The following is a 26,080-nucleotide window of genomic DNA, read 5'->3' on the forward strand; positions in this document are numbered from 1 at the left end:
CTTCTTTTTTTAGGGGACTTAGGGGGGCATGCCCCCCATACATACCTTCTGTGATTCTTATAGGGAATGCTTAAGTAATTCCCTTGCTGAGTGAAAGGATTTTAACTTCCTCACTTTTTAATTTAGGGTCTTTTCAGGTAGCCTGCTATTATAAATCTGCTCCCACTGTTACTTAGTGGGTCAACTATAATTACTTACTGACTCAGCTCCTGTGTTTTACTTCGGACTAAATGTGGCATAGCTACTCCTCATGTATGCCATAAGTAGCTTTTCCAAAAAAGCTGTCATTTTAAGACATTGAGAAATGGCTTCTCTAAACCTTGTCCTGATATGACACTGGTACACTTTCTGTAAGTGGGTACTTGAAACAAGCATTATTACTAGTTTATTAAATTTTAGTTGTCTCTAGGCTCTCTCTCAATATTGCACATGCAATATCGTTCCTGATCCAGAGGCTGGTAGTATAAACTTATTAGTACGTTTTACATTTTTAGGAATTAAGATTTTTATGGATACCATTTGTATTTCCCTTTCCATTCAAACTTTTAGAGAGGTTGGCGGTAACTTCTAGGTATAGTTGGGTCCAACGCTGGAAAAATAGAGTAGGAGGGGTACTACCTCCCCTGCTGACACCACCTCCTGCCTTATGGAGGGAGAGGGGAAAGAGTCACTGGCTGCTGCACTGCCTACTTTGCTGAACTGTGGGACTACCTGAGAGCTTGGAGCAGAAGAGGTGCTGTACTGGCCCTACCTGAGCCCAGGAGATCACTTAATACAGAATGACTCTCCTTCCTGCACCCTCTAGTAAATCAGTAGAGAAGGGAGAAACTGATGATGAGCACCCCACCTTTCAGCCTGGAAAGAAGCCCACAGATACGTTGGGGGAGTTGGTGTGAATGAGAAGGAGAGTTGGAGGCACAGTGTGTTTAACACCAGCTTCCTCAATTAAAGGATTGTGACAGCCTGTCCTAGTGTCCTTATGTTATTTCTGGAAGTAATTCAGTCTCCCTCTGGACCTCCAGATCAGCACCTCTGGTTTCAAGGTGCATTACTTGTGTTCTGAGGTCCACAACCCTGTTTGTGCCTGATGCATACGTAAAGCACTTGGCCATGAGGCAAAAAAGTGCACACCATAGTCTGTGCAGTATCCTTCCCTTTCTGGCTACTTACACTTGGGAGCATCTTTCTCTAACTTTGGTATTAGGTTGATCTAAGTTTTCTTACATTAGAAGCTAATGTTTTATTTAAAGTTTTATTAGTTTTTTCTTCACTCACTAACTGAACAATATACTTTTCTCAGTACCAGAATCTCATGCTGTCTACACTTACCTGTACTCGCTGAAAGCAGAATTTCATTGAAGACTGGCTCTGGCCAAGAGTGTGCAGAGACTTGAATGGTTGCTGAATATGTGCCCCATCGGTTCTAGTTTATTGTCATAATTTTCTCCCAATGAGCAGATGCAGATCAGTCACTGAGGGAAATATTTCCTTGACATCACACTAAAAGCCTGAAAATCTGTATAAATCAAATTTAATTCAGAAATGTACAATGAGCAATTGACTAGGAACTGAAGTGATACAAAATCTTCCCAGAGTCTGGGGACACAGATTAAACAAACAAACAAATCTTAACTATGTATTCTTAATTTCCAAAAACAGAATAGCGACTATTTCAAAATGCATCCTTTGTTTTTAAATTTCAGGTGTCCATTAAGGAGACAGAACTATGACTATGGAATCTACCTCCTCACAGTTTTGTACCATGAATCGTGGGTAAGCAAATGAATGTATCTAGCAAAATAAACAGTGCTTTTAATTCAGAAAAGAGAACGCGTCACCTAGGACCACATTTAGTTAAAAATCCTGACTTGTGTGGTGGGTGGAATCATTCTGCAGCTTCAGCATGCTTGGAAGATTTACAAAAAGCGTAATAGCCCTGTTCTGTCCAACGTGAACCACAGAAAGCACTTCTAATACCTTTCCAGGATGCCACAATTTTATTGTTTACCTGACTTCATATGCCCACAATAAATATCACCTCACAGGAGGTCTTAGAAATAAATTCCTTTCTTCTGACAGGAATTAGGAATAATTTTGATTGCATTTATCCTGATGCAGTATTAAAAAGCTAAACGGAAATGAAACAGCTTTCCATAAGATTTCAACTGGCTATTAAATGCACACACTGAAAATTAGATAAGAAATCAGTGTAAAACGTTTGGTTTTTTTTAAATGTGGTTTTATAATACCTGATTATCTTAACCCAAAGCAAAATACAGAGAAGCAGGAAACAAAATAATTTGACAGATTTGTGTTTAAAAAATACAAGTTAATTAGTTAAATATTCAAGTGATAACATCAAATTTGTTTTTAAGCAATGAATGAAGTTATTTTAAAGATGTCACAGATTATTTGAATCTTACACTTGTCTTTAAAATAAGGTTTTTTTTTTCCCTTTGGGGAATATTTTATATTCAAAACAAATTTTTTTAATGTGTACAACTTAATTAAAAACAGGTCTGTGCCTAGTAAGTTTCACAAAAGTAGTGACCTTGTGGTGAGTGAAATATTCTCCTGTGGTGGGTAGAGGGAGAATAATTTTGCATTTATTCCAGTTCGGGGTCTCTCTTTTTTTGGTTGGCCCCTCCCACCCACTGCCCAGTTGCTGAGGCTGTCAGTGGGAGCATCAGTTGTGGTGTGTTATCAAGAACACTTGTACATTAGGAATTAGAATGAAAAACTGTTTCGTATAGGTCATCAAATGGACATAAGACAACTTTTCAATCCATACTCTTTTCTCTATCAAAATGTATCCCTCAGCTGGCCTGTTAATACTCAGTATATCCATTTCTCCCATGACTTCTAGTCATTCCTATTGATTATAAATATTAAAATGCAGTTTTTTAAAGGAATCTATTACATTATATAGAATGATAAAAGCAGCATAACATACGTGCCATAAAAAAGAACGTTGAAAACCAATACTTGCATTTTGGATAGCTTCTATTTGTTTCAGGGAAGTAACTGACAAATATGACATTTGGCCGCCACTGCCACTACATTTGGCATTTGTACAGCATGCATGTTTTCACACAGTATGTGAGCAGGTATGTTTACAAGTATAGTATTTTTTCAGAGTCTGTAAAATGTATTAAAAAAATAGTACATTCAGTTAACGTTAACCATCTGACTAATTATATTAGACTGAAAATAAGTTGGGTACTTCCTTCCCACAATCTCTCAATCTTAGTTGTGCCTTGGTGTCACTGCATTTGTTACCCAGCTTTTATATACTTCTCTGTGAACCTTGCAGTACTTAGCCCTGGTCTACGCTGCGGGGGGGTCGACCTAAGATACGCAACTTCAGCTACGCGAATAGCGTAGCTGAAGTCAGCGTATCTTAGGTCGACTTACCTGGCCGTGAGGACGGCGGCAAGTCAACCGCTGCCGCTCCCCCGTCGACTCCGCTTCTGCCTCTCGCGAGCTGGAGTTCCAGATTGACGGGGAGCAGGTTCGGGGATCGATTTATCCATGTCTAGACGAGACGCGATAAATCGATCCCTGATAGATCAATCTCTACCCACCAATCGGGCAGGTAGTGAAGACCTGCCCTTAGTCAGAGTGCAGTTAAATTGGATTGTATTTTTAGTCTTGCCTTTGTATGAGAAGACCCTTAGTTTCCCTTCATAATACTATTTTTTAGTTGACTTTCCAGTAGTATTTAAGTCCCCATAATCAACATTCTTTCAAAGTCTAATATTTCTGCCTTCAGTCATCATAGTTACTTAATTATGTAATAACTCATTCAATGAGGTATTTTCATTTGATCAGAGACTACCTTGAAGGATGCGTATGATGTAATTATAGACAACATGCTATTAAATTTGGTTTATGAATTTATATTTTAAAGAATAAGTTTTATAAATAAGCTTTTACTTTTCAGTGGTATGCTACCAACATAGGTATTTTCTTTTTACCAGTAACACAAATCTCGAACGCGGATGACAGATCAAAGTTTCCAGTAGTAGAACAGTGACAACAGAGGCTAAACGCTGTTCCTTTTTTATGAATTCCAGGCAAACACATCTGTCCTTTGCTCTAGCATTACTTAGTGATAGAAGTCCAGGCCATACGATATTGCCATGTGAGTGCTTGCTGTGTATTGAATACGCACAAGTCTCTTGCCCTTTTATTACCTTTCAACTTCCATGTTAATATTTGATGAACTCATCAATCAGTTGTAATTGTCTTTGATTTCCATGAAAAATTTATGGTCTGCTGTGACATATTTGATTTTTTCCATGATCAGTGTAATCCCTTTTAATAGACCTGCTGAAAGATAGTTTCAGTGCATTTTGTTAACCATAAGCAAACCGGCTGTGATCTATTTTAATCTGTGTGAACTTTAAATATTGGGGGGGATTAATCCTAACTATAGACAGTAACGTTAGACAAAAGTAATCTTGATATTTGGTCACCTTGCCAACAGAGTGGTGCCACATTTCATGCTTGCATGAGTGTGGTTGGTGGAATGCAATAAGAAAATGAGGCCAGTCTTTCCTTTCCGTGTTGACTGTTACTGCTTTTGTTGCAGGTTGTGATGCAAGACCTAAAGACCCAGTGCAGTACTTGCTGTTTTAGTTATTGTAGATCCTCTCTAATTTGTACTAATGACTGGAAGAACTGTTGTGAATTACTGAAACTTGCAAATTAGCACGTATGGGAACAAACAGAATATGAAAACCAAGGGCTGTATATAGGTCAGAAAGTGTAGTTCTGTTTTAAGTGTAACTTGGCTTTAATTGTTTGAGGCGCCACAGCATATGTACTAGTATTAGGAAGTAATCTGTCAAAATAATTACATATTAGTAATATGAGGTCTCATTTATAGTATCTCCTAATTAAACCTTTTCTCAGAGGTGGGAGGTGCCAATTTCTATGTGAATTGTCCAATGCTTGGTAAATTGCATGCTATTGATCTGTATAAAGTGATGCAGGAGTAGTAAAGTGCTAATATAACTTTTTTCCTAAGTAACACATACATAGTTAATTCTGGGTTGGTTGGTTTTTGGAAAAAATCCCTTGTGGATCACTCTTTGCAGAAAACTCATGTACTTTTTCCCCCAAAGATTGCCTTCCAGGTCCAAGTTTGGTCTCGAGGAGCATTTCTTCCTTTCTAACTGAGGCTTCAGTCCAAGGACCAGGTCCTCTAGTAGTGGAACTCTGATTTTATAGATATAGATATTGCAGTAGCACTTGAAGGATCCAATCAGAATTGGGTCTCCATTGTGCTGGATACTGTAAAAATAGCCAGTGACAGTTGCTGTTCTGGTGTGTTCACAGTCTATATGTGCAACAACTCAGTGACAAACTAAATGGGAAGGAAAGGAGAGGGCAGGAGTAACCAATAAAGTAACAGTTGCATAGATAAGGTATTGCTTAATATGAAGTTTCTTTGTGTATCTGTGTTTACAGGGCTCATTTTTTGTCTAATTAGAAACAAATATCAGCTATCCCTGATTGACTGGCTCGGTGTCAATCTTTGGAGGTAGGAATGTTTGTGTGCATTAATTCAGTGAGTGTGTTCTGTGTATAACAGGCAGCATTGAAGGCATGGAGTAAATTGTGGGAGCAGCTGAGCAGATGAGACTAGCATTAGCGGAGTGAAGTGGGGTTGATCTATTGAGATGAACAGACGGGAAGAGTAAGAATTGGGAAGCGCTTGAAGAGTGAGCACAAGACGACTCCACTTGATGCAGTGAAGCCAGTGGAGAAATTCAGAGTGTGTTATTGATGTGGTCAAAATAATGTGAAAGGAAAATTATCTTAGTAGCTACTTTTTTGAATGGACAGTAGATAGGCAATGTGAAGCTGCAGTACTCCAGATGAGAAATAAAGGAATAGGTAGGTAGTCTTTTAACACGAGAGTGTGCGAAGGTCAGATTTTGGAAATGCTATGGAGGGAGAAAGTGTGACTGGATGTGAGGGGCAAGGGAGAGGAAGAAGTCTGACTACCACCTAGATTATGAGCCTGAATGAATGACAAGATGATTGTTGTGGTTTCAACAGTGACTGAGAATGGGGTGAAGATGAGACCTTGAGAGGAAAGATCAGGAATTCACATTCTGCCGTGTTAAGTTTTTGTCAGAGATATTTAGAAAGAGGGGCTGGAGAGACAGGCTGAGATGAGGAATTATACACATGGAGACAAGTCAGGAGTGGGAGAAGTAGATTTGTGAATCACCTGTGTAAAGGTGGGTAGTTGGAGCCATGTGAACAGGTGAGGCACCCAAAGAAGGTGTGGAAACACTTCTAACACATTTTATGGTTTTACTTGAAGCCACTACGCAGGCATAATTGAAAGTGTCTTCCCACATGCTGATCCCACAAATGGTCTGATCCTGCAAACTCCTATGGAAGTTGAGAACACTCAGCACTTTTTCCAGGATCGGGCCCCAAGTTTACCAAAGTGTATGTTTCCCTGGGAGATCTGTAAGTATGGGGCAAATTTGGCAAAGTGTGAAGTTTAAGTTTCCACGACCATTTTGAAGGGAGAACTAGGATGATTTCCCTGTTTCTGGCATTCATTCCCACACAGTATAATGCTAACACATCCCTGGCATAAGAAGACTTCTTAATCAGCGGGGCTCCGGTTCTCTTTGGAATGTACCTGATTGCCCCACGTATTAGATATTTGTCGGGGGCAGGGTAAAACCCCTGGAGGAAGCTATGCCTGGACTCCCTAAAGTCTTTGGGTACATTTTTCAAAAGCATAATTTTCAAAAGAGAATTATGTACTTAGGACCCTGTCTCATTGAAGGTTTATGGGATTTAAGCTCCTAAGTCCCTTAGGTACTTTTGAAAATTATATCCTATTGAAAAATGTCATTCCCACCCCTTTACAAATTACTGAAGTTGAACACTTCTTATTCTCCTATATTGGATAGATTTCTATTTAATAAAGTGTAAGCATTTCCATCATATTTCATTTATGTTCATTTGCCAACTGTGTTGCTTCCTTCCTTGGTTACAGTTCATTTAAATCCATTTGTTTAAATGGGAAAACAAAGTAATAAATCCTCTAATCCTTCATCCATCCTCTAATCACAGGCTAAGTAAAACATTTTCTGTGGGGACCTGTTAAAAATATTGGCAACACATCAGTGAGCTGATAATGAATGTGATTGATTTGCAAGGCAGTATGGTGTTGGGGACAGAACTGGGAGGTGGGAGGGAAACAGCCACACAAGGAAGAGAAGAGCAAACTTCACTAGATCATGTCACTGTGCAATTTTATATTTTTTTTAAATTAAGGTGCAGTTAATTCATATTTGTAGCATTACTTAATATGATTATACCCAGTAAAGTGACTGTCATAGAGGATTTTTGAAAGACAAGGTAGGAGAGGTAATCTTTGATTGGACCAACTTGTGATGGTGAGAGACGCAAGCTTTCAAACCACACAGAACTCTTCTTCAGGTCACTGGACTTGGGACCAACACGGCTACAACTACACTGCATACAACATAGAGGAGTTTGACATACACTGTGTCAAACTTTCTCAATTCACAAGTCAAACTGCCAGCCCTGCATACTCAACCTGCAATCTTGAAACCAAGTTGGATTCTCCTCTCTCTCTCCCCCCCCCCCCCCCCATGCAGCTTCACCAGTAATTGTCTATAAGTTATATTATGTCCTTGGTCACACCTGTGCAAATTGTAGGTTGGCTAATGGGGTTGCATAGCTCTAATGCAGAACTTAATTTGTCTACAGCCTCTCTAGTGCTAATGAAGATGCATAAGAAGGCAGATGCCCATATTAACTTTTAGATTCCAGGTTGTTTGCAATCCTGACAAAAATTTTATCCAATTTGATATGGAAATATTGAAACAACATTGGAGTTTCACAGTGAGTTTTTTGTTTTGCTTTTTTTCTATACAGTCCCTCTTCAGATGAAAACTATGCTTTTCTCAGAGGCCTAGATGTTAGCCAGGAAACTGAAAGCTAAGTGTGCATTTAAAAATAAAACAACATGATGAAATTTGAAAATGCACAAGTAAGATCCCCCAAACAGCCTTGACGGGCTCTGCAGTGCTGCTTACAGAACAAACAAAAACCAGGAGACAGTACTCCCAAACAGTGAATGTCTTCATTGCATCAATGACCTTGGAAAATCTGAGGTTATCTTAATTGGTTAGCTTTGATATCGTTGTTATGCTGATTGTCATACATTGTGGTGAGATTTAAAGGTAGAGGCGCTACACTTTACCTTTCCATAGCAAACTTTCTGCCATATAAGCCTATGCACAGGAGTTTGAGGAAGGCAGGCTTTCATGTTTTGTCACCAAAAGTGATGACATTGTGGTGACAATTTCCAACATACAAACTTTAAAACATTGATTACAATATTTTGAAAATATATAGTAATGCTTAACATTTTATATTTTGCAGCTTTTTCATCTTAATCAGTAATTAAGTTAAAACGTGTACATTATTAGTTTTTACACACCATGTAGTAGCTGTCTGAATAGCCAGTTTGCTGTTCGTACGAACTGCAATTTTCTAACTAATGCCTGAATGACCCTATGCTTTGTTCTACTGTACTCTTTATTTGATGCTGTAATGTTTGGGTTGGTGGGGAGAAAGTTTACTAAAGTCTTGTTCTGTTCCCAGTTTGGATGGTCTAGACTCCGTTCCTTGTGTTTTGTGTCTTGGCTTTGCAGATTGTTCCCAGGAAAGGGCCTGTGGTGGACATAGTCTACGTTGCCAAACAAAAAGGGCAGCATTGAGAGAACTTTAATGAAGTGTCTTGCTGTTGATAGCGGTACACAAAGCAGTAATTATAATAGGCATGTAGTGGTCCTTATATTAATTTTGGATGGATGCAAGTATAATAGCACTAAGAAAAAAATTTTATTAGTGTCAAAAGAATGGTAGTTTGCTGCCATCAAGTGGTTAAAGGAGGCATAAACCGATCTTTCTCATTTATGTAGGAATAATCATTGAGATTTAAACTTCTTTTGTGGGTTGGAAACAAAGTAGAAATAAAAAATCAATTTTCAAGATGGAAGGAAATTAATAAGTAATGTTGTAAGGATCTCTGCTTAATATTAATGATCTGGAAAAGAGGAGGAACAGTGAACTGGAAAAATTAGTTGACTTGTTTAGTATGCAGCGGTGGTGTAGCCCTGTTGGTCCTGGGATATTAGAGAGACAAGGTGGGTGAGATAATATTTTTTTGGACTAACTGCTGTTGATGAGAGAGACAAGCTTTCAAGTTATACAGAGGACTTTGTCAGGTCTGGAAAAGGTACTAAATGTCACAGCTAAAAATCGAATGGCATAAGTAGTTAGCACATAATCTGAGGAATCATTCAAGGCGAAGTGGCGTATTAACACCCCTGTAGTTTAGTGCCCCCACTAAAAGTGTGTCTCTCTCACCAACAGAAGTTGGTCCAATAAAAGGTATTACCTCACACACCTTGTCTCTTAAAATATTGTGCTCATTTCTGAGCTCCTCCCTGCCTCTTCTATGTAGCAGAAATTTTAAAAAAGTCAGTAAAAGGCAACAAAAAAGATTGGAATCATAGAAAGGTAGGACTGTCCAGTCTCCTGCACTGAGGCAGGATTAAATTTATCTAGACCATCCCTGACAGGTGTTTGGCTAACCTGTTCTTAAAAACCGCCAGTGACTGAGATTCCACAATCTCCCTAAGTAATTTAAGAGCTTAACTAATCTTACAGTTTGGACATACGAAAAACTTCCTGTGTTCCCTCTAAGCTGCGCTGAGTGAGGCTAGGTCTACACTACAGCGGGGGGTCGACCTAAGATACGCAACTTCAGCTACGTGAATAGCGTAGCTGAAGTGGCGTATTTTAGGTCGACTTACCTGGCTGTGAGGACGGCGGCAAGTCGACCGCTGCCGCGCCGCCGTCGACTCCGCTACCGCCTCTTGCCGCGGTGGATTTCCGGAGTCGACGGTAGAGCCATCAGGGATCGATTTTATCGCGTCTTCACTAGACGCGGTAAGTCGATCCCCGATAGACCGATTGCTACCCGCCGGATCGGCGGGTAGTGAAGACAAGCCCTGAGTGAGTGAGTGTGTGTGTCCGCTTGCATCGGCAAAGCTAAAAACACTTTTAAATTATATATGTCCATGTTAGGAGATTGGATTGATTTACCTAAATTGGTTCTTAAACCAATCTAGTTGAATTGGTCCAAAAACTGTATGTAGTTCAATCCCTAGTTAAACTTTAAAGTGAAAATTATTGGAGACCAAGTGAATACCAGTTGCTGGAGCTTTTCCTTGCAATTCCTCGATTGTAGCAGTAATTGAAAGGTTTGGAAGTTAAACCTGCATGTTTGCAACATTTTTCCTGAACAATGTGTATTGTGCACCTACTCCTTTTTTTGGGACTTTGTCAGAATACACTAGAAAATTGCTAATCTGTGCTTTATAATCAATGTAATAAAGGCTCCCTCCCTGTACTACTCAAACACATTGGTATATAGTAATTTATACTTTCTAAGATATTACTTTTTACAAAATATGCTACAGTATATTTACTGGTGCACTGTATACATTACAACTAAAATATTTAATTTTGACTGCTGAATGTCTTATGATTAAGGCTAAGATTTTGTCATGGTTATTTTTAGTAAAAGTCATGGACAGGTCACAGGCAATAAACAAAAATTCTGTGCTGTGACCTGTCTGTGACTTTTGCTGCTGCAGCTACATGGTTTCCCCTGCCACTGGGGTGGCTGGGAGCTGTGGGGTTCCCCCTTCGCCCATGGCAGCTGGAAGCTGCAGGGAGGGGGCCCTCTCCCACGGTAGCTGGGAGCTGCAGGGGACCATATTTCCCAAAGAGAAAATGGGACACCCCTAGCCACTCGCCTGAGGCATCCTACTTCTTCCCCCCTCCTCTTCTCCCCCTCCCCCTCCCCCCCCCCCCCCCCGCATGAGGCTGTCGCCCATTGCTGGAACCCTGAGGAGGGCCCCCTCAGGAATCTGTCACCTGTCACTTCTGTTGCCTGTTGCTGGAACCCTGCCAGGGCCCTGCTGGCTGCCAGCTCCGGAGTCCGGCAGCCCCTGGGCTGAAGCACAGAATGTCACGGAGGTCTCTGGAACTCACAGATTCTATGACTTCCATGACCTCCGTGACATAAACCTAGCCTTAATTATGATGCATTATACTTGTTTTTTATTGTCCACCTGTTACTTAACAATTTAATTTGCAAAGAGTATTCCTGTCATTAAAATAAATTTTAAAAGGTAGTTCTGTATGTATATAAAGCAAGGGGCTAAGTAGTATTCAGGGATCTGGAATTAGTAATCCATCCGTCCTGGAAACCTGAATTCAAATCCTTAAAATCAAAAGTGAAGAGAATTTGGTGATCTCAGTCTAGATCAGTGGTGGGCAATCTGCGGCCCGTCAGAGTAATTCACTGGCGGGCCACGAGACAGTTTGTTTACATTGACCGTCTGCAGGCTTGGCCGCCCGCCCACAGCTCCCAGTGGCCCCAGTTTGCTGTTCCCGGCCAATGGGATAGATTGGATAGATATCCCATTCTAGGATAACTATTAAAATTAGCCTTTTAGTTTATTTGGAATAGTGAGAGAATAAATTAGATAAGAATAACTAAACTTAATCACACGTGCAGATTCTGATGCATTTCCCCTTTAGTCCAGAGCTGCTCTTTAGAGGCTTTCATTAAGTGCTTTTCACATATTACAATTTTATTCCTGGTGTTACTATTGCAAGTGAGAATAGTGATTCCAATTAATGGAAAGTTCCAAACTTTCTATGTTTAAATGGGAAACAATATGGCATTGTTCTGGAGTGACTCAGGACTGTGAGTGCCAGCCTCAGGGCAGATTGTCAAAAAGCAGGGTAGAAACCCCAAACTGGTTGTATGTTCTATAATTAGATTTCCCCAACCCAGTAACAAGCATGAACTCCTAAAGCACTGTCACAGTCTTACCATGGAGTCACAGACAGTCCCCTGAAATATTCCAGTCTGTCTTGCCGGCCAGGTAAGCTGGACTATGTGATAGAGGGTCACGTTACCCCCAAAATCACAATATTCAGGTTACTCACAGTCCCAAAGGACCAGTCACTTACCCCAGGTCAGTTGTACTCAGATCTCAAACCAAAGACGACACCTGTAGCCAATCCTGTAATGAACTAACTAAAGATTTTTTTAACTAAGAGAAGAAAATAAGTTATTTACAATGTTAAAACAGAAAACATATACACACAAATGAGTTAGTCGTAGATTTATAAAGGTAATGTAAGCTTCTATAATCAGCTTTGTGTGTACTTTAGGGATGACCCATGCCAAGCAGCACAGGGGTCTCTTGCTTATGTTTAGGAAACTTTACCCCTCAGAGTCCAGAGACCGAGTTTCTCCTTGTCAGGGATTTTTTTAGTCCCTTCACCCCAGATTCCGAGGCAATGGGATGAGTTCGTATACAGGTTTCCCTTTTCCTTGACAGAGTTAGGAATGCCATCAACAAAGTCTCTGTCCTTTGATGCTACACAATGCCTCATTTGCCTTCAGTGGGCCATCCAGTGTGCAGGATGAGCACTTTATCCTAATTAAAGCTTCTTTTCCTCTTTGGTGAGTTACACAATTACGGAGGTTGACAATGCAAACACTCAATATAACTTTATACCATTGGATACATATATTATAAGTAGGATTAATACATGCACATCCTACAAGCATTCCATAAAGTCTAAACACTAAGCACATTCTTATAACACTAATGTATATTTTAACTATACTAGCCCACAGATAAGCCAGACCGGTTTCCAACTCTGCATTTGTCAGTGTTCAGAGAGGCCTTGGCATGAGCTGGCACCTGGTCTGCCAGCGTCACACATTGGAGTTCTATTTAGTAGTTGCCCGGGAGGGGGAGGGGGAAGGGATTTGAAATAACCTAAGCAAGCTTACATACAACAAATCATTTGACTGGGTGTCTTTGTGGGGCTGTACGGTGAAACTATGCAGGCTGGGGTTCAAGCGCTTATCTCAAAGGCTGTACTAGGAGGAAAGGTGTGTTCATATCTTGAGTTCACTAACTTGTAAAATCATAGTGAAGACAAGGGAATTTGTAGTTTTCATACAAATTAGCTGGTCGAGTTAAACTAGCTGACATGCTAATTTGTTTGAAAATTGCACACTGCCTTGTCTTAACACAAGGTAAAATACTAGTGAACTCAAGGACACACCTCTTACTAGTGAACACAGCTTCTTTTGGGGTGAATCCCTGTACATGCCAAATCATGCATTGTTTCCATGTGTTTCAGTGGAATACCATGTCGGCATGTCTCTTCTAAAAGAGAACTTGAAGCAAAAACAGAAACTAAGTTAAAGGTGGTCTAAAATATTTTAAATTTAAAAAAAAAAATAATGCTCCATTTGACTTACCATTCCATTAGAAATACCTTCAATGTCAAATCTTATCTTTTCTGGATTTGCTGAAGAATTTTGGGGAGGGAAAGGCTCTCAAATATACGGTGCAGAGTCTTGCGTTGGGAGAAAGGATGTCTCTGAAGATCAACCTCCCCAGTCTTTCATCTAAGGCCTGGTCTACACTACGAGTTTAGGTCGACTTTAGCAGCGTTAAATCAAATTAAGCCTGGACACGTCCACACGACGACGCCCTTTCTTTCGACTTAAAGGGCCCTTTAAACCGGTTTCTTTACTCCACCTCCGACGAGGGGATTAGCGCTAAAATCGGCCTTTGCGGGTCGGATTTGGGGTAGTGTGGACGGAATTCGACGTTATTGGCCTCCGGGAGCTATCCCACAGTGCTTCATTGTGACCACTCTGGACAGCACTCTCAACTCAGATGCACTGACCAGGTAGACAGGAAAAGCCCTGCGAACTTTTGAATTTCATTTCCTGTTTGCCCAGCGTGGAGACCACAGGTGACCACGCAGAGCTCATCAGCACAGGTAACCATGATGGAGTCCCAGGATCACAAAAGAGCTCCAGCATGGACAGAACGGGAGGTACGGGATCTGCTCGCCATATGGGGAGACGAATCAGTGCTAGCTGAACTCCGTAGCAGTAAACGAAATGGCAAAATATTAGGAAAAAGTCTCAAATGCCATGAAGGACAGAGGCCATAACGGACGCACAGCAGTGTCGCGTGAAAATTAAGGAGCTAAGGCAAGCCTACCACAAAGCCAGAGAGGCAAACGGAAGGTCTGGGGCAGAGCCACAAACATGCCGCTTCTACGCGGAGCTGCATGCCATTCTAGGGGATGCAGCCACCACTACCCCAACTGTGTGCTTTGACTCCATCAATGGAGAATCACGCAACAGGGAAGCGGGTTCGGGGTACGCGGAAGATGATGATGATGAAGACAATGAAGATAGCTCACAGCAAGGAAGCGGAGAAACCGGTTTCCCCAACAGCCAGGATATGTTTATCACCCTGGACCTGGAACCACTAACCCCCGAACTCACCCAAGGCGTGCTCCCAGACCTTGAGGGCACACAAGGGACCTCTGGTGAGTGTACCTTTGTAAATATTACACATGGTTTAAAAGCAAGCGTGTTTAATGATTAATGATTTATTTGCCCTGGCAATCACGGCCAGTACAGCTACTGGAAAAGTCTGTTAACGTGTATGGGGATGGAGCGGAAATCCTCCAGGGACATCTCCAGAAAGCTCTCCTTCATGTACTCCCAAAGCCTTTGCAAAAGGTTTCTGGGGAGGGCTGCCTTATCCCGTCCGCCATGGTAGGACACTTTACCACGCCAGGCCAGTAGCACGTAGTCTGGAATCATTGCATAACAAAGCATGGCAGCATATGGTCCCGGTGTTTGCTGGCATGCAGACAACATCCATTCCTTATCTCTCTTTGTTATTCTCAGGAGAGTGATATCATTCACAGTCACCTTGTTGAAATGGGGTGATTTTATTAAGGGGGCATTCAGAGGTGCCCGTTCCTGCTCGGCTGAACAGAAATGTTCCCTGCTGTTAGCCACGCGGTGGGGGGGAGGGGTGAAGTGATCATCCCAGAGAATTGTGTGTGTGTTTGGGGGGGGGGGTAGTTGGGTTTGTGCTGCATGTTAACCCGAAAACCCCAGCCCCTCCTTTTACATTGCAAACCCATTTTAAATGGCCAACCCAGTGGGTCCTTGGTATGGGAAATGAGGGCACTGCTGTTTGAAACCATTCCCACATGTTATAAAGGTTAAAAAAGCCAAAAGACTGTGGCTTACCATGGCTGCCTGCAAGCCGAAATCTGTTGCCTGGCACTGCGTGAGTGATTTCTCACACCAAACCGGCAGGCCCTCAATATAAGAGGAAAAATGCGACCTTGTAACAAAAGCACATGTGCTGTGTAATGTGAACAGCAAAATTTAATGTGAAAGAGTGTACCCATTGTTCTCTAAAATGTCTTTTTTAACCACCTCTCCCTTCTCCTCCACCAGCTGCAAATGTTTCTCCTTCGCAGAGGCTAGCGAAGATTAGAAGGAGAAAACGGCGGACTCGGGATGATATCTTCACGGAGCTCCAGATGTCCTCCCACGCTGAAAGAGCACAGCAGAATGCGTGGAGGCAGTCAATGTCAGAGTGCAAAAAAGCACAATTTGAACGAGAGGAGAGATGGCGGGCTGAAGAGAGCAAGTGGCGGGCTGAAGATGATAGGTGGCGTCAGCTTGCAGACAGAAGGCAAGAGTCAATGCTCCGGCTGCTGGAGCATCAAACTGATATGCTCCGGCTGCTGGAGCATCAAACTGATATGCTCCGGCATATGGTTGAGCTGCAGGAAAGGCAGCAGGAGCAGAGACCGCTGCTACAGCCCCTGTGTAACCAACAGCCCTCCTCCCCAAGTCCCATTGCCTCCTCACCCAGACGCCCAAGAACACGGTGGGGGGGCCTCCGGCCACCCAGTCACTCCACCCCAGATGATTGCCTGAGCATCGGAAGGCTGGCCTTCAATAAGTTAAAGTTTTAAAGTTTTAAACTGCAGTGTGTCCTTTTCCTTCCCTCCTCCCCCACCTCTCCCGGGCTACCTTGGCAATTATCCCCCTAGTTGTGTGATGAATTAATAAAGAATGCATGAATGTGAAGTAACAATGACTTTATTGCCTCTGCAAGCGGTGCTCGAAGGGGGGAGAGGAGGGTGGGGCGGTTGGTTTACAGGGAAGTAGAGTGAACCTGGTTTACAGGGAAGTAGAGTGAACAGTTTGGGAATCCCATTGCAGCAAAGCCATCCACTATGGCCTGCACATTTCCCAGAGTCACTACCCTTGATATCAGCAGGTCTTTGATTGCCCTTGCAACTTGGATCACAGCAGCCCCCACAGTAGACTTGCCCACTCCAAATTGATTCCCGACTGACCGGTAGCTGTCTGGCGTTGCAAGCTTCCACAGGGCTATTGCCACTTGCTTCTCAACTGTGAGGGCTGCTCTCATCCTGGTATTCTGGTGCTTCAGGGCAGGGGAAAGCAAGTCACAAAGTTCCATGAAAGTGCCCTTACGCATGCGAAAGTTTCGCAGCCACTGGGAATTGTCCCACACCTGCAACATGATGCGGTCCCACCAGTCTGTGCTTGTTTCCCGGGCCCAGAATCGGCGTTCCACGGCATGAACCTGCCCCAGTAACACCATGATTTGCACATTGCTGGGGCCCGTACCTTGTGTGAGGTCTATGTCCATGTCAATTTCCTCATCACTCTTATCGCCGCGCTGCAATCGCCTCATCGGCTGGTCCTGGTTTTGCTTTGGCATGTCCTGGCTCTGCATATACTCCAGGACAATGCGCGTGGTGTTCATAGTGCTCATAATTGCCGCAGTGATCTGAGCGGGCTCCATGATCCCAGTGCTATGGCGTCTGGTCTGAAAAAAGGTGCGAAACTATTGTCTGACGGAGGAAGGGAGGGGCGAGTGACAACATGGCGTACAGGTACAGGGAATTAAAATCAACAAAGGTGGCTGTGCATCAGGGAGAAACACAAACAACTGTCACACAGAATGGCCCCCCCAAAGATTGAATTCAAAACCCTGGGTTCAGCAGGCCGTTGATTTCACGGAGGGAGGGGGAAGCAAATGAATACATCTATTTTTTACATCTTAAGCTGGCAGCAGACAGTGCAGCATGACTGATAGCCCTCGGCATCTTCTGGGTGCTTGGCAGAAGATACTGTACTACGACTGCTAGCCATCATCGTCAAGACGGTTCAGTAGGACTGCCGGCAGGACTGAGTCTCCAGGAGACAAAGCATGTCTGCCCAGGTGCCTCTGATTGAACTGGAATACGACGATGACGGATATCAATCGTAATACACCATCTACTGCCAAAAGGCAAGGGGCTGCTGCTGTGTAGCAATGCAGCCCCATGTCTGCCAGCACCCAGATAGCCGATGAAGGCTACCAGTCATACTGCACCGTCTACTGCCAAAAGGCAGTTAGCTGCTGCTGCTGTGTAGCAATGCAGTACCACGGCACCCAGATGACATATGGTGACGCTGAGCTGAGCGGGCTCCATGCTTGCCGTGGTATGTTGTCTGCACAGGTAACCCAGGTAAAAAGGCGTGAATAGATTGTCTGCCGTTGCTCTGACGGAGGGGGAGGGGCCTGACGACATGTACCCAGAACCCCCTGCGACACTGTTTTGCATCATCAGGCATTGGGATCTCAACCCAGAATTCCAATGGGCGGCGGAGACTGCGGGAACTGTGGGATAGGTACCCACAGTGCAACGCTCCGGAAGTCGACGCTAGCCTCGGTACTGTGGATGCGGTCCGCCGACTTCATGCACTTAGAGCATTTTATGTGGGGAGACACACAATCGACTGTATAAAACCGATATCTGTAAAACCGGCTTCTATAAATTCGACCTAATTTCGTAGTGTAGACATACCCTAAGTGTTTATCAGGTATAGGTATTGAGCAAAAAATCCAAAGTTTTAAAGCCTCCTTAAAATATTCCTTTTCCTCTCATATTAGCTTTTAGTTTTTTGATGTCATTATCTCACTCGTTCTCTAGTCTCCATAAGATCTTTGCTTTCTGAAAACCTTTGTTTGGACTTAAACCTTTCAGATGATCTTTACACAACCAAAAGATGCAAAAAAGTACAGGTACTTCCATCCCAAGATCAGTGTTATCTCCATTGTACAGATGGCCAAATTGAGTGATAGAGGTAATAGTGTCGCTTAGTAAGTCAGTAGCAGCGCTGGACATGGAACCCAGGAGTTGTCATTAGTTATAAGATCATCCTTCCTCCTTTACAACCTGCATTGTTCTGAGACAGAGATACCTGTTTTTTCTTTATCCTTGTCTCTTTGGTACCACTGGCTCATTCTTTTTCTGCTTTTAATTTGCCCTCTTCCTGCAATGATCCTGTCTCCCATCTCCACACTTCCCCATTGAATTTCTTTATAACTCCTGTGGTGCTCTCTCCCTCATACCATGACTACTTCCTGGGGGCGGGACCAGGACACAGCAGTCCTATCCACCTATTCGTTCCCATTGTTCTTCAGAGAGGCATAAAGAGAGTGATGGGTGGAAGCCTCTTGTTCAGAATCTCTTGAGTGATCTCTAGCACCTGGGAGGAGAGGGAGCTGAAGGGGAAACTTCACTCATTGTTTGTATCCCTGATTCTATGTAGTGACATTTCAGTTGACATGGGTAAAAGTGACATTGGGGCAAATGTGCTTCAGATGTGACATTTGACAGGTATGCTTTGATTTTAAAACTTAAAGCAAGATTTCTGTGTTATAAATATATTTTGCTTTGAAGCTCACCTTCCAGGATACATAAGAGTAAGTTCCCTATAGCAGCATTTACAGTTAACGTAGTGAATTCTATCAGACAGAGATGTTTTTAAGTATATTTTGCCCATTAAGTGTTCTTACATGTATACTTATCTTTCAAGTTGCTAGCTAAGAATTTGTAAGTGCAGTTCAAGGATATAGTATATGCACAGTGATGGGTATGTAAATAGTTTTGACAGTTTTTGGAGGTGCTCAACTGAGTTAGTATGTTCCAAATCATTGCTCTTTATTACTACTTGTAAATTTGTGAGACAGGTCCATGAAGTAGCTAAAATGCATTCTATTTCAGCATAGTAGAAAGAGACAGGTTTACTCATTCTAGGGTATCTTCAGGTTAAACTTCCATTTTCAGGTTTGTAAAAAAACTAAAAAATACTTGCATTTTTGTTGAACAGCATTAAATCTCTGATTAATGTGTTAACTATTCAGGCTGTTGACAGGAAAATTGACTAACGTGAGTTCATAAGTATTTCTAATTGCCTTTAATTTTTCTGTGTGCCACTTACAATGAGTTTTAAAATAGTTTAACTATTTAACTTTTCTAAAAAGACACATCAGAAGATTTGGCAACCTTAATCCTGGGTATTACTGCAGCCGCCAATTTGCTAAACTGAAAGAAAAGCCAAGAAAAATGTGATTTAAATGTCTTCTTAAGTGATTAAAAATCACTCATTTTTGTATGTTTATAGAGTCATTTTATAATGAGGCTTTTTGGTATTGTCTTGAATCCAGTTTTTAATATTAAGGCTTTGTCAGCAATTCAGTTATAAGCCCCTATTTGGGGAGGTTCACAATTGATATAAAAGATTTGCATAGTAACACACCTTTATTCTCATTATGGCATTTTAAAAAATAGTCTCATCACCTGTTCTGGGGAGTGCAGAAATCCCCCAAATCTCATTTGTAGTATCCATTTCAGACATTTTCTGAACTTATATTAAAAGAAAAATGTTCTATAGCTTTCATTGGAAGTGTTTACTGCAGAACCAGTTGCACTATCAGGTGAATGCACCTTTAGATGGGTCTGGCTAATGCTTCTTGGAAACTGTATGTGTTTGAAAGAGCCATTTCAGTCCAGCTTATTGAGTAAGCATATATTTAAGGTTTTTAACCTAATACAGCAGTGAGTCCAGAAAAATGGTAAACACACACAGTTTGAATATTCCAACTGTCAAACTTTATTCAAAGTTAAAGCGCTCACTGCATCCTTCACTCAAATATTGAATTTTGCAGGAGAAGAAATGGGCAGCTACCACTCTGAATTAAGACTTCATATTGATGTACTTGGTTTTTGCATCACTGTCTCATTGGCACACTTTACAACCCTTTAAACTGAGACATCAATGTTTTGTTGTAGCATTCCTATTAGTGAGTTCACATATGGGTTTGATTACCCTAATGTGTTATCAGGTGGAAGTGTAATTCCAGGTTCATTTATTTTTACTCTTGCAGTAAATCTTCTGGTTGAAAGGTCTTTAAATTTACTTAATACAATCAGCCTGCAAAAATCTAGTTTCTGTTCAGTTTCCTGTTTTATGATATACTTCTGGATCTATGTATGCTAGGATAACATTTCATTTTGAAGGATGGCCACCAACATTTCAGCAAATGATTCTGGCTTCTTGTAACAGAGCAAAGGAACATATTTTGAAATCACACCCATACCCCATCCTTAGAAGCAGTCTGTTTTATTTTAAGAATTACTTTGACACTCCAACCTGTTTGCAAAGCTTACAAACTAGTAATACTTTACAATTTCATTGGTCTAATTTAAAATCCCTTTGCATTGCACTGTTCAAGAGAGATGGGAAGCTGTGTTAATCTGTTTATCAACATCCATCTTTGAAATCCCATCAGTTAATGTGCACAGAGAAGGATTTTCCTGAAGAGATAAATGTAATGACCATAATTAGTTTTTATTACCTCTGCTGGAACTTAAAGGAGTTCAAAGGCCTCACAATGATCTTTTGTTGAACCTAGGACATGATTCTGGCAAATAACGAGAGTTTGGTCCAGGACTGACCAGGTGCAACACTCATTCCTTTACTTTTGAGAAACCCTATACCTGTGAGAGGTTGTTGTTTTTTTAAAAATTCTTTCTGAACTGGACAAACTGCCCTGGAGAGAGTGTGCAACAAGTGACTGGTATGAAAAGCAGGATAACTTTGCTAACTTTTAAGAATGTATAAGTGTTAAAGTTTTATTAATAAAGTTTATTTTTAAAAAGTGTAAGTGTTAACATTGGCTGAAATCTCATGATGCATACAGAGAGCGCTTCATTGTACCCATTTGTTTACTGGTGCTCTGCAGGTGCAGATTACAGCACTAAATTTTCCCCCTTTAATGACTGAATAAGGTTTTTATTTCTGCTTTGCATTGTGCCCAGGTTCTTTAAATGTCAGTCACATGAGACTTTTCATGATGTTAATCTGTGTTTCTGATTTAACAACATTTGGATTTGTAGATTTTAAAAAAGAGAGCTTCCATTTACCATATTCTGGGTGCAACACTTAAAGCATTTGTAAATCGTGTATTCAGGCTCAAGCACAAAGGCATAACTTGGATCCATATGTTGGAAATGTAAAACATTTTGGCTTTCATAATACTAGCCATTATTAAGCATTATGTGTTTTGTATAGAACTACTTTAACTAGGTAACAGACTTAAAAAATCTTTTGCCAGATTTATTTGAGTTTTACATTTGTTTGTTGCTAATGCAACTTAATTATGGCTAGCAAAGCTGGAGGATTACTGAAAAGTTGCCAGTTAAGGGATTTCATTAAGGACATATGATATAAACGTTTTAGTAGAGTGCTTGTTTTAACTTACTTCCACAGAAATAACTTTCTTCAGAAGTGATTTCCTCAGCATTAAATGCAACAAAAACATAACATAAAAATGAAAGGTTCAAAATGGTTACGTTGCTTTTCTCAGTTGTGGTCTTTCATTATATGTTATGATAAGTGTTTGTTTAGCAAAATCAAAATGAAAATAACAAGTTGTGATGTTCACCTATTTAAAACAATGTGATGGTGTGACCTAAATGAAGTTTACATTATAGTAATTACATACACAAGAATGCCAGTTTACGTGGCACACCATTTGACCCATCTCCTGCGCAGGCAGTGAAACAAAATGAGGGGCTACAGTATAAGAAAAACTTCTGGATACATGGTGTACTCCTTGCAAGTAGAGTTACTCCCAAATGTTTACAGGCAATGGTGCTAAAAACAAGAAACTTGAAATGAGAGGATCACAGCACTGACTAAAGAGAATTTAGCTGTCATTTCTTGGATAAAGGTCCTCCTATGGAGCAATTTGTGAGCTGCAGAAAGTGGGGATAACTTGGTAGGCAGTGCTCTTTCCCCAAGTCATAAATAAATCAGTTTCTTAGCACTGAGGAGAGCTGTCTTCTGTATATAAGAACACACCAACAACCCATCTTATTTAATTTCTTATCTGATTAGATCAGAGCCCGGGGGTATTGCTACAAAGATATTAGCTAGCAATTGCTAAAGCTTGAATCTCTGGGGTAATATTGTCTAAGTTCTACCCAATTGTTCTGGACCAGTGATTCTCATATGTAGTTCTCTGTGTTATGTGGGCCACATCCACACAAAATGTATATGTATATGTGTGTGTGTGCTGATTGGGCCACAAGCGACCTGCATTGAGAACCACTGTTTTGGACCTATTGGCTTCCTTCATAAGGAAGCAGGTTCTCCAGTCACTAAACTTGAATGTTTTCCCCCCACCTAGCAGGTCCTTGGTTTGTCTTCTGGCTCTACCGCAGGCTGATTCTTTTTGTCAATTTGTGGACAACACTGAATGAAAGAGCAAAAAATGCCCCCATTGTAGAAGCATATGGATTCTTTCAGCACACTCACCCTGTGCCTTCTGCTTACACAAGTTTTGACTACTGTTCCCACTCCCCTCTCAGGACAAGTGACAGGATCTCTCTCCGCAGAGAGAGGCTACAGCCATGGAAATGCCTGCCACAGTCTCCCTTCTGGGCTTTGGTTGGGGGGGTGGGGAGGGTGTGTCAATCTTCCAGCTCATCTGCTTCTCTGAGTGCATAGAAGGTGAGACAAATCAGAAAAGTACTGAAGGTAACTTTCATGGCTGTAGCTCTAAAGGGCAATACCAATTCAACAGCATTGGAAATTCTTCACCTTTTTGCCCTGATGATGTCAGTCTTCAGGCCCCTCCTCCCTTTACACTTTGGATTCGTTTATCCACTCCTAATCTTTCACCCCAGTGGTGGAAGAACCTAAGCATCCTGTCAGTGTGACTCTATAGTCAGTGAAATATGATTTCATGTTTCACCAGTATGATGATCATTCAACTCAAGGAATTTGATCATAAAAGAAAAAGATGAAATATAGTGTATCAGGAGTTTAGAGAGACAAGCTGCATGTCACCACTACTTCTTTCAAAACACAATCTGAAACCACTTGGCCATTATATGGATGGGCGCTGTGTCATTTTCTGATGATTAATCAAGTTCTTTAGTCTAAATACATAAGAGAATTGAATTGTGATCCATTGCATGACTATATGTCCTAAAGGTGTTGAGGTAGAGTCCAATTTGGTGTGGAATGATAAAAATCTGGTGACTTGACTTAGTCTGACTACACAAACTGAGACTACCAAAAGGAAGTCCTATTGATCCAGATAGTCTAATGGCTGGTGTACCAACTTCCAAACTAATGAAGGGAAAACTTCCTTTCATTTCACAAACTTTGGGTCAGATTCCAATGTTGGCAATAATGGTGTAAATACAGAGCTACTTCAATGTTGACAGTGGAATTTCGACCATTATTTTAAAATAACATTTTGAAGGATTTGGGCTTTTTTTTTTCTCTCTCTTGACGTTTGAACTGTAATCAGTAACTTTACATAACTGGAAAACTAATTTTTGCTTCTGCCAGCTCTTTTTCTCTCCAGATTACTGTAATCATGCCAAATGATACAGATTTGAAATGGATTTCCAGGCTTATATTTACAATAGCATTTGAACTTTAATCGCAGAGTTAAATTCACCCTGTGCAGAGGTCAAACGCAAAGCCCGTTCACCTCTTAAATTTCACTTAAGCTCTGTTGAGGGTTTTTTGCATAGACTCTACACTGGAGTGAACTTCGTCCAAGACAAAAGTCTTAAACAATTTTTTGTGGGAGAGGGGTGAGAGTTTAGATTTTTCCTGATGGTTGTTACTTCAGTATTCAGTACTAACATTTTTAAGGTGATGTCTATTTTCTTTCAGAAAACTGAAATGTGGGAAAACGAGAAGACTGAAGCAGACATGGAGGAGTATATCTGGGATAACAGCCCCTCTCAGAAGAATGCTTTGGACACGCTTCTTCGAATAAGAGCTGCAGAGAAAACCACTGAAGTAACTAGGGAAGAGCTGCTTGCCTCTGAGATAGTTGAGAATTACAAAACCGCTGTAGTTGTACTTAAAAATGAAGGGGAAACAGAAAACAACATTTTGCAGTACAAGGAATCTGTGACGAAACTACTGAATTTACAAGCATTACAGTGAAAATTGACATTCCACGCACATCTCTGATCTTATGTCAATATACAAAGATAATGTATGACAATATTACTTTGTAGGAAATTGTGAATGCAGTTATTCAGGTTTTTCTGGACCTTCAACAAAACAAGTTTTCCTTAGAAAATTAATAAAAATTTAAAATTTCAAAAACCTTGAATGGAATTTAGAGTGAATAGAGATTCAAAAAGGGTCAGCAACAAACATTTTGTTTCCTCTTCTGCCAATATCCTCCTTTTCCTCTATCAATACAATTTGTATCAAGTCTTTTCTGGGAAGCCTTCTGAGTATTTATGGGCTTAAGCACTCTGTTCTGCTGTTCTAGCCTGGGATTTAGGAGGCCCTGATCAAATTCCTTGCTCTACCACCGACTTCTATGTATCCTTGGGTAAATCACATAAGGTAAGATTTTCAAAAGCACCTCCTAAGTTCCACTGAATTTCAATGAGGCTTAGGATCCGGAGTGCCTAAGTCATTTCTGCAAATGGGGCACACAGGATATGTCTACACAGCAAAGAAAAACCCATGGCTGGCAGGGCCTGGGCTCCAGCCCGAGTCCGGAAGTCTACACAGCCATGAAAGAGCCCTGCAGCAGGAGCCCCACAAACCTGAGTCGACTGGCACGGGCCAGCTGTGGGTGTCTAGTGTGCATTTGAAAATTTTACTTCTAGTCTCTCTCCGCCTCCATTACCTTCATCTGGAAAAATGAAGGTAACATTATCTCCTACTGTGGCGGGCAGTTGGGAGGATAACTGCATTGGAGGTTGTGAGGCACATAACATAAAGTACCTTAGATAGACGTGTATATCTCTGAAGGAAGGGGAACAGGATAAAGTCCAGAACAGAAAATGGATGGAGTAGTGTACCATAAAGAAGGGAGGGAAAGGTTAAATAGTGGCTGAAAGGATGCAAAATAAAAGTATACACATACATCTTTACAATAAATATGTGGCATAAGTAAGAATTGCATGTCTTATTAGAGGAACAAAAACAGTTTGGGTGACAGATGATGGGAAGTTAAATTAATTAAATATTTTTAAAGGATATGACTTGCTCTTAATACAGAAAGGGTGTTAAATTGTCTCTCAAGTAAATACATGAGTAATAGTGCAGAAAATTCATCTAGGTTCCAACTTGTCACCATGAGTGAAGGAAGGAATTATATGGATTATGTTACCTTTGGTAATTGCTCTTTGAGTAGAACTGGTCTGAAAACCTGAAAGTAGTTGGTAATTTTAGCACTCACCAATTATCAAAAATAGTTCCTAATGCTAAAAAATGTGAAAAGAGAACTTACTTTTAAAAGGAAGAAAAGAGAAGTGAGCTTCAAAAACTAAGGAGGTTAAGATCCTATGACATTTAAAAATACAACTACTAGTACCAGCAAAATTAGGCATTCATGTTACAAAAATATTTCCCTTTCACGTGGGTGGCTTTTCATCAGAATTAAAGATTCTACAAAAGGTTAAATAAGCTTAACATCAGTCACAATGTTCTGCCCCCCAGCCACAGCTGGTTAAGAAGAAAAGATGCAACATCATAGCATAGGCACCAGAACTGGGGGAATGGAGGGAAGTGACTCTTGTGCATCTGTTTAGGACTCTGTTGGAGCTGTTCTGCATGGTTTATGGGTACTCCAGCTGCTGCAGCTTCCGTCATCTACATGTAGCCTTTGAGATTGGAATGTATATTCCCCTTCTAAAAGGAGTGGCATTG

General features: G+C 41.1%; 1 protein-coding gene across 1 annotated transcript in view; it reads left to right on the forward strand.

Moving 5' to 3' along the window:
• The window catches only part of MRPS35 (mitochondrial ribosomal protein S35), a 53,522-nt gene extending 28,653 nt beyond the window's left edge, over positions 1–24,869 (forward strand). The window contains exons 7-8 of the mRNA XM_065412696.1: positions 1,704–1,773; positions 24,074–24,869. Coding sequence (XP_065268768.1) covers positions 1,704–1,773; positions 24,074–24,352 — 349 coding nt within the window. The 3' untranslated portion in view covers positions 24,353–24,869. The remainder of the gene's footprint in view (positions 1–1,703; positions 1,774–24,073) is intronic.
• The last annotated feature ends 1,211 nt before the right edge of the window (positions 24,870–26,080 follow it).

The sequence above is a fragment of the Emys orbicularis genome, chromosome 1 (genome assembly GCF_028017835.1).
Source record: "Emys orbicularis isolate rEmyOrb1 chromosome 1, rEmyOrb1.hap1, whole genome shotgun sequence".
In the NCBI taxonomy this organism is placed as follows: domain Eukaryota; kingdom Metazoa; phylum Chordata; order Testudines; family Emydidae; genus Emys; species Emys orbicularis.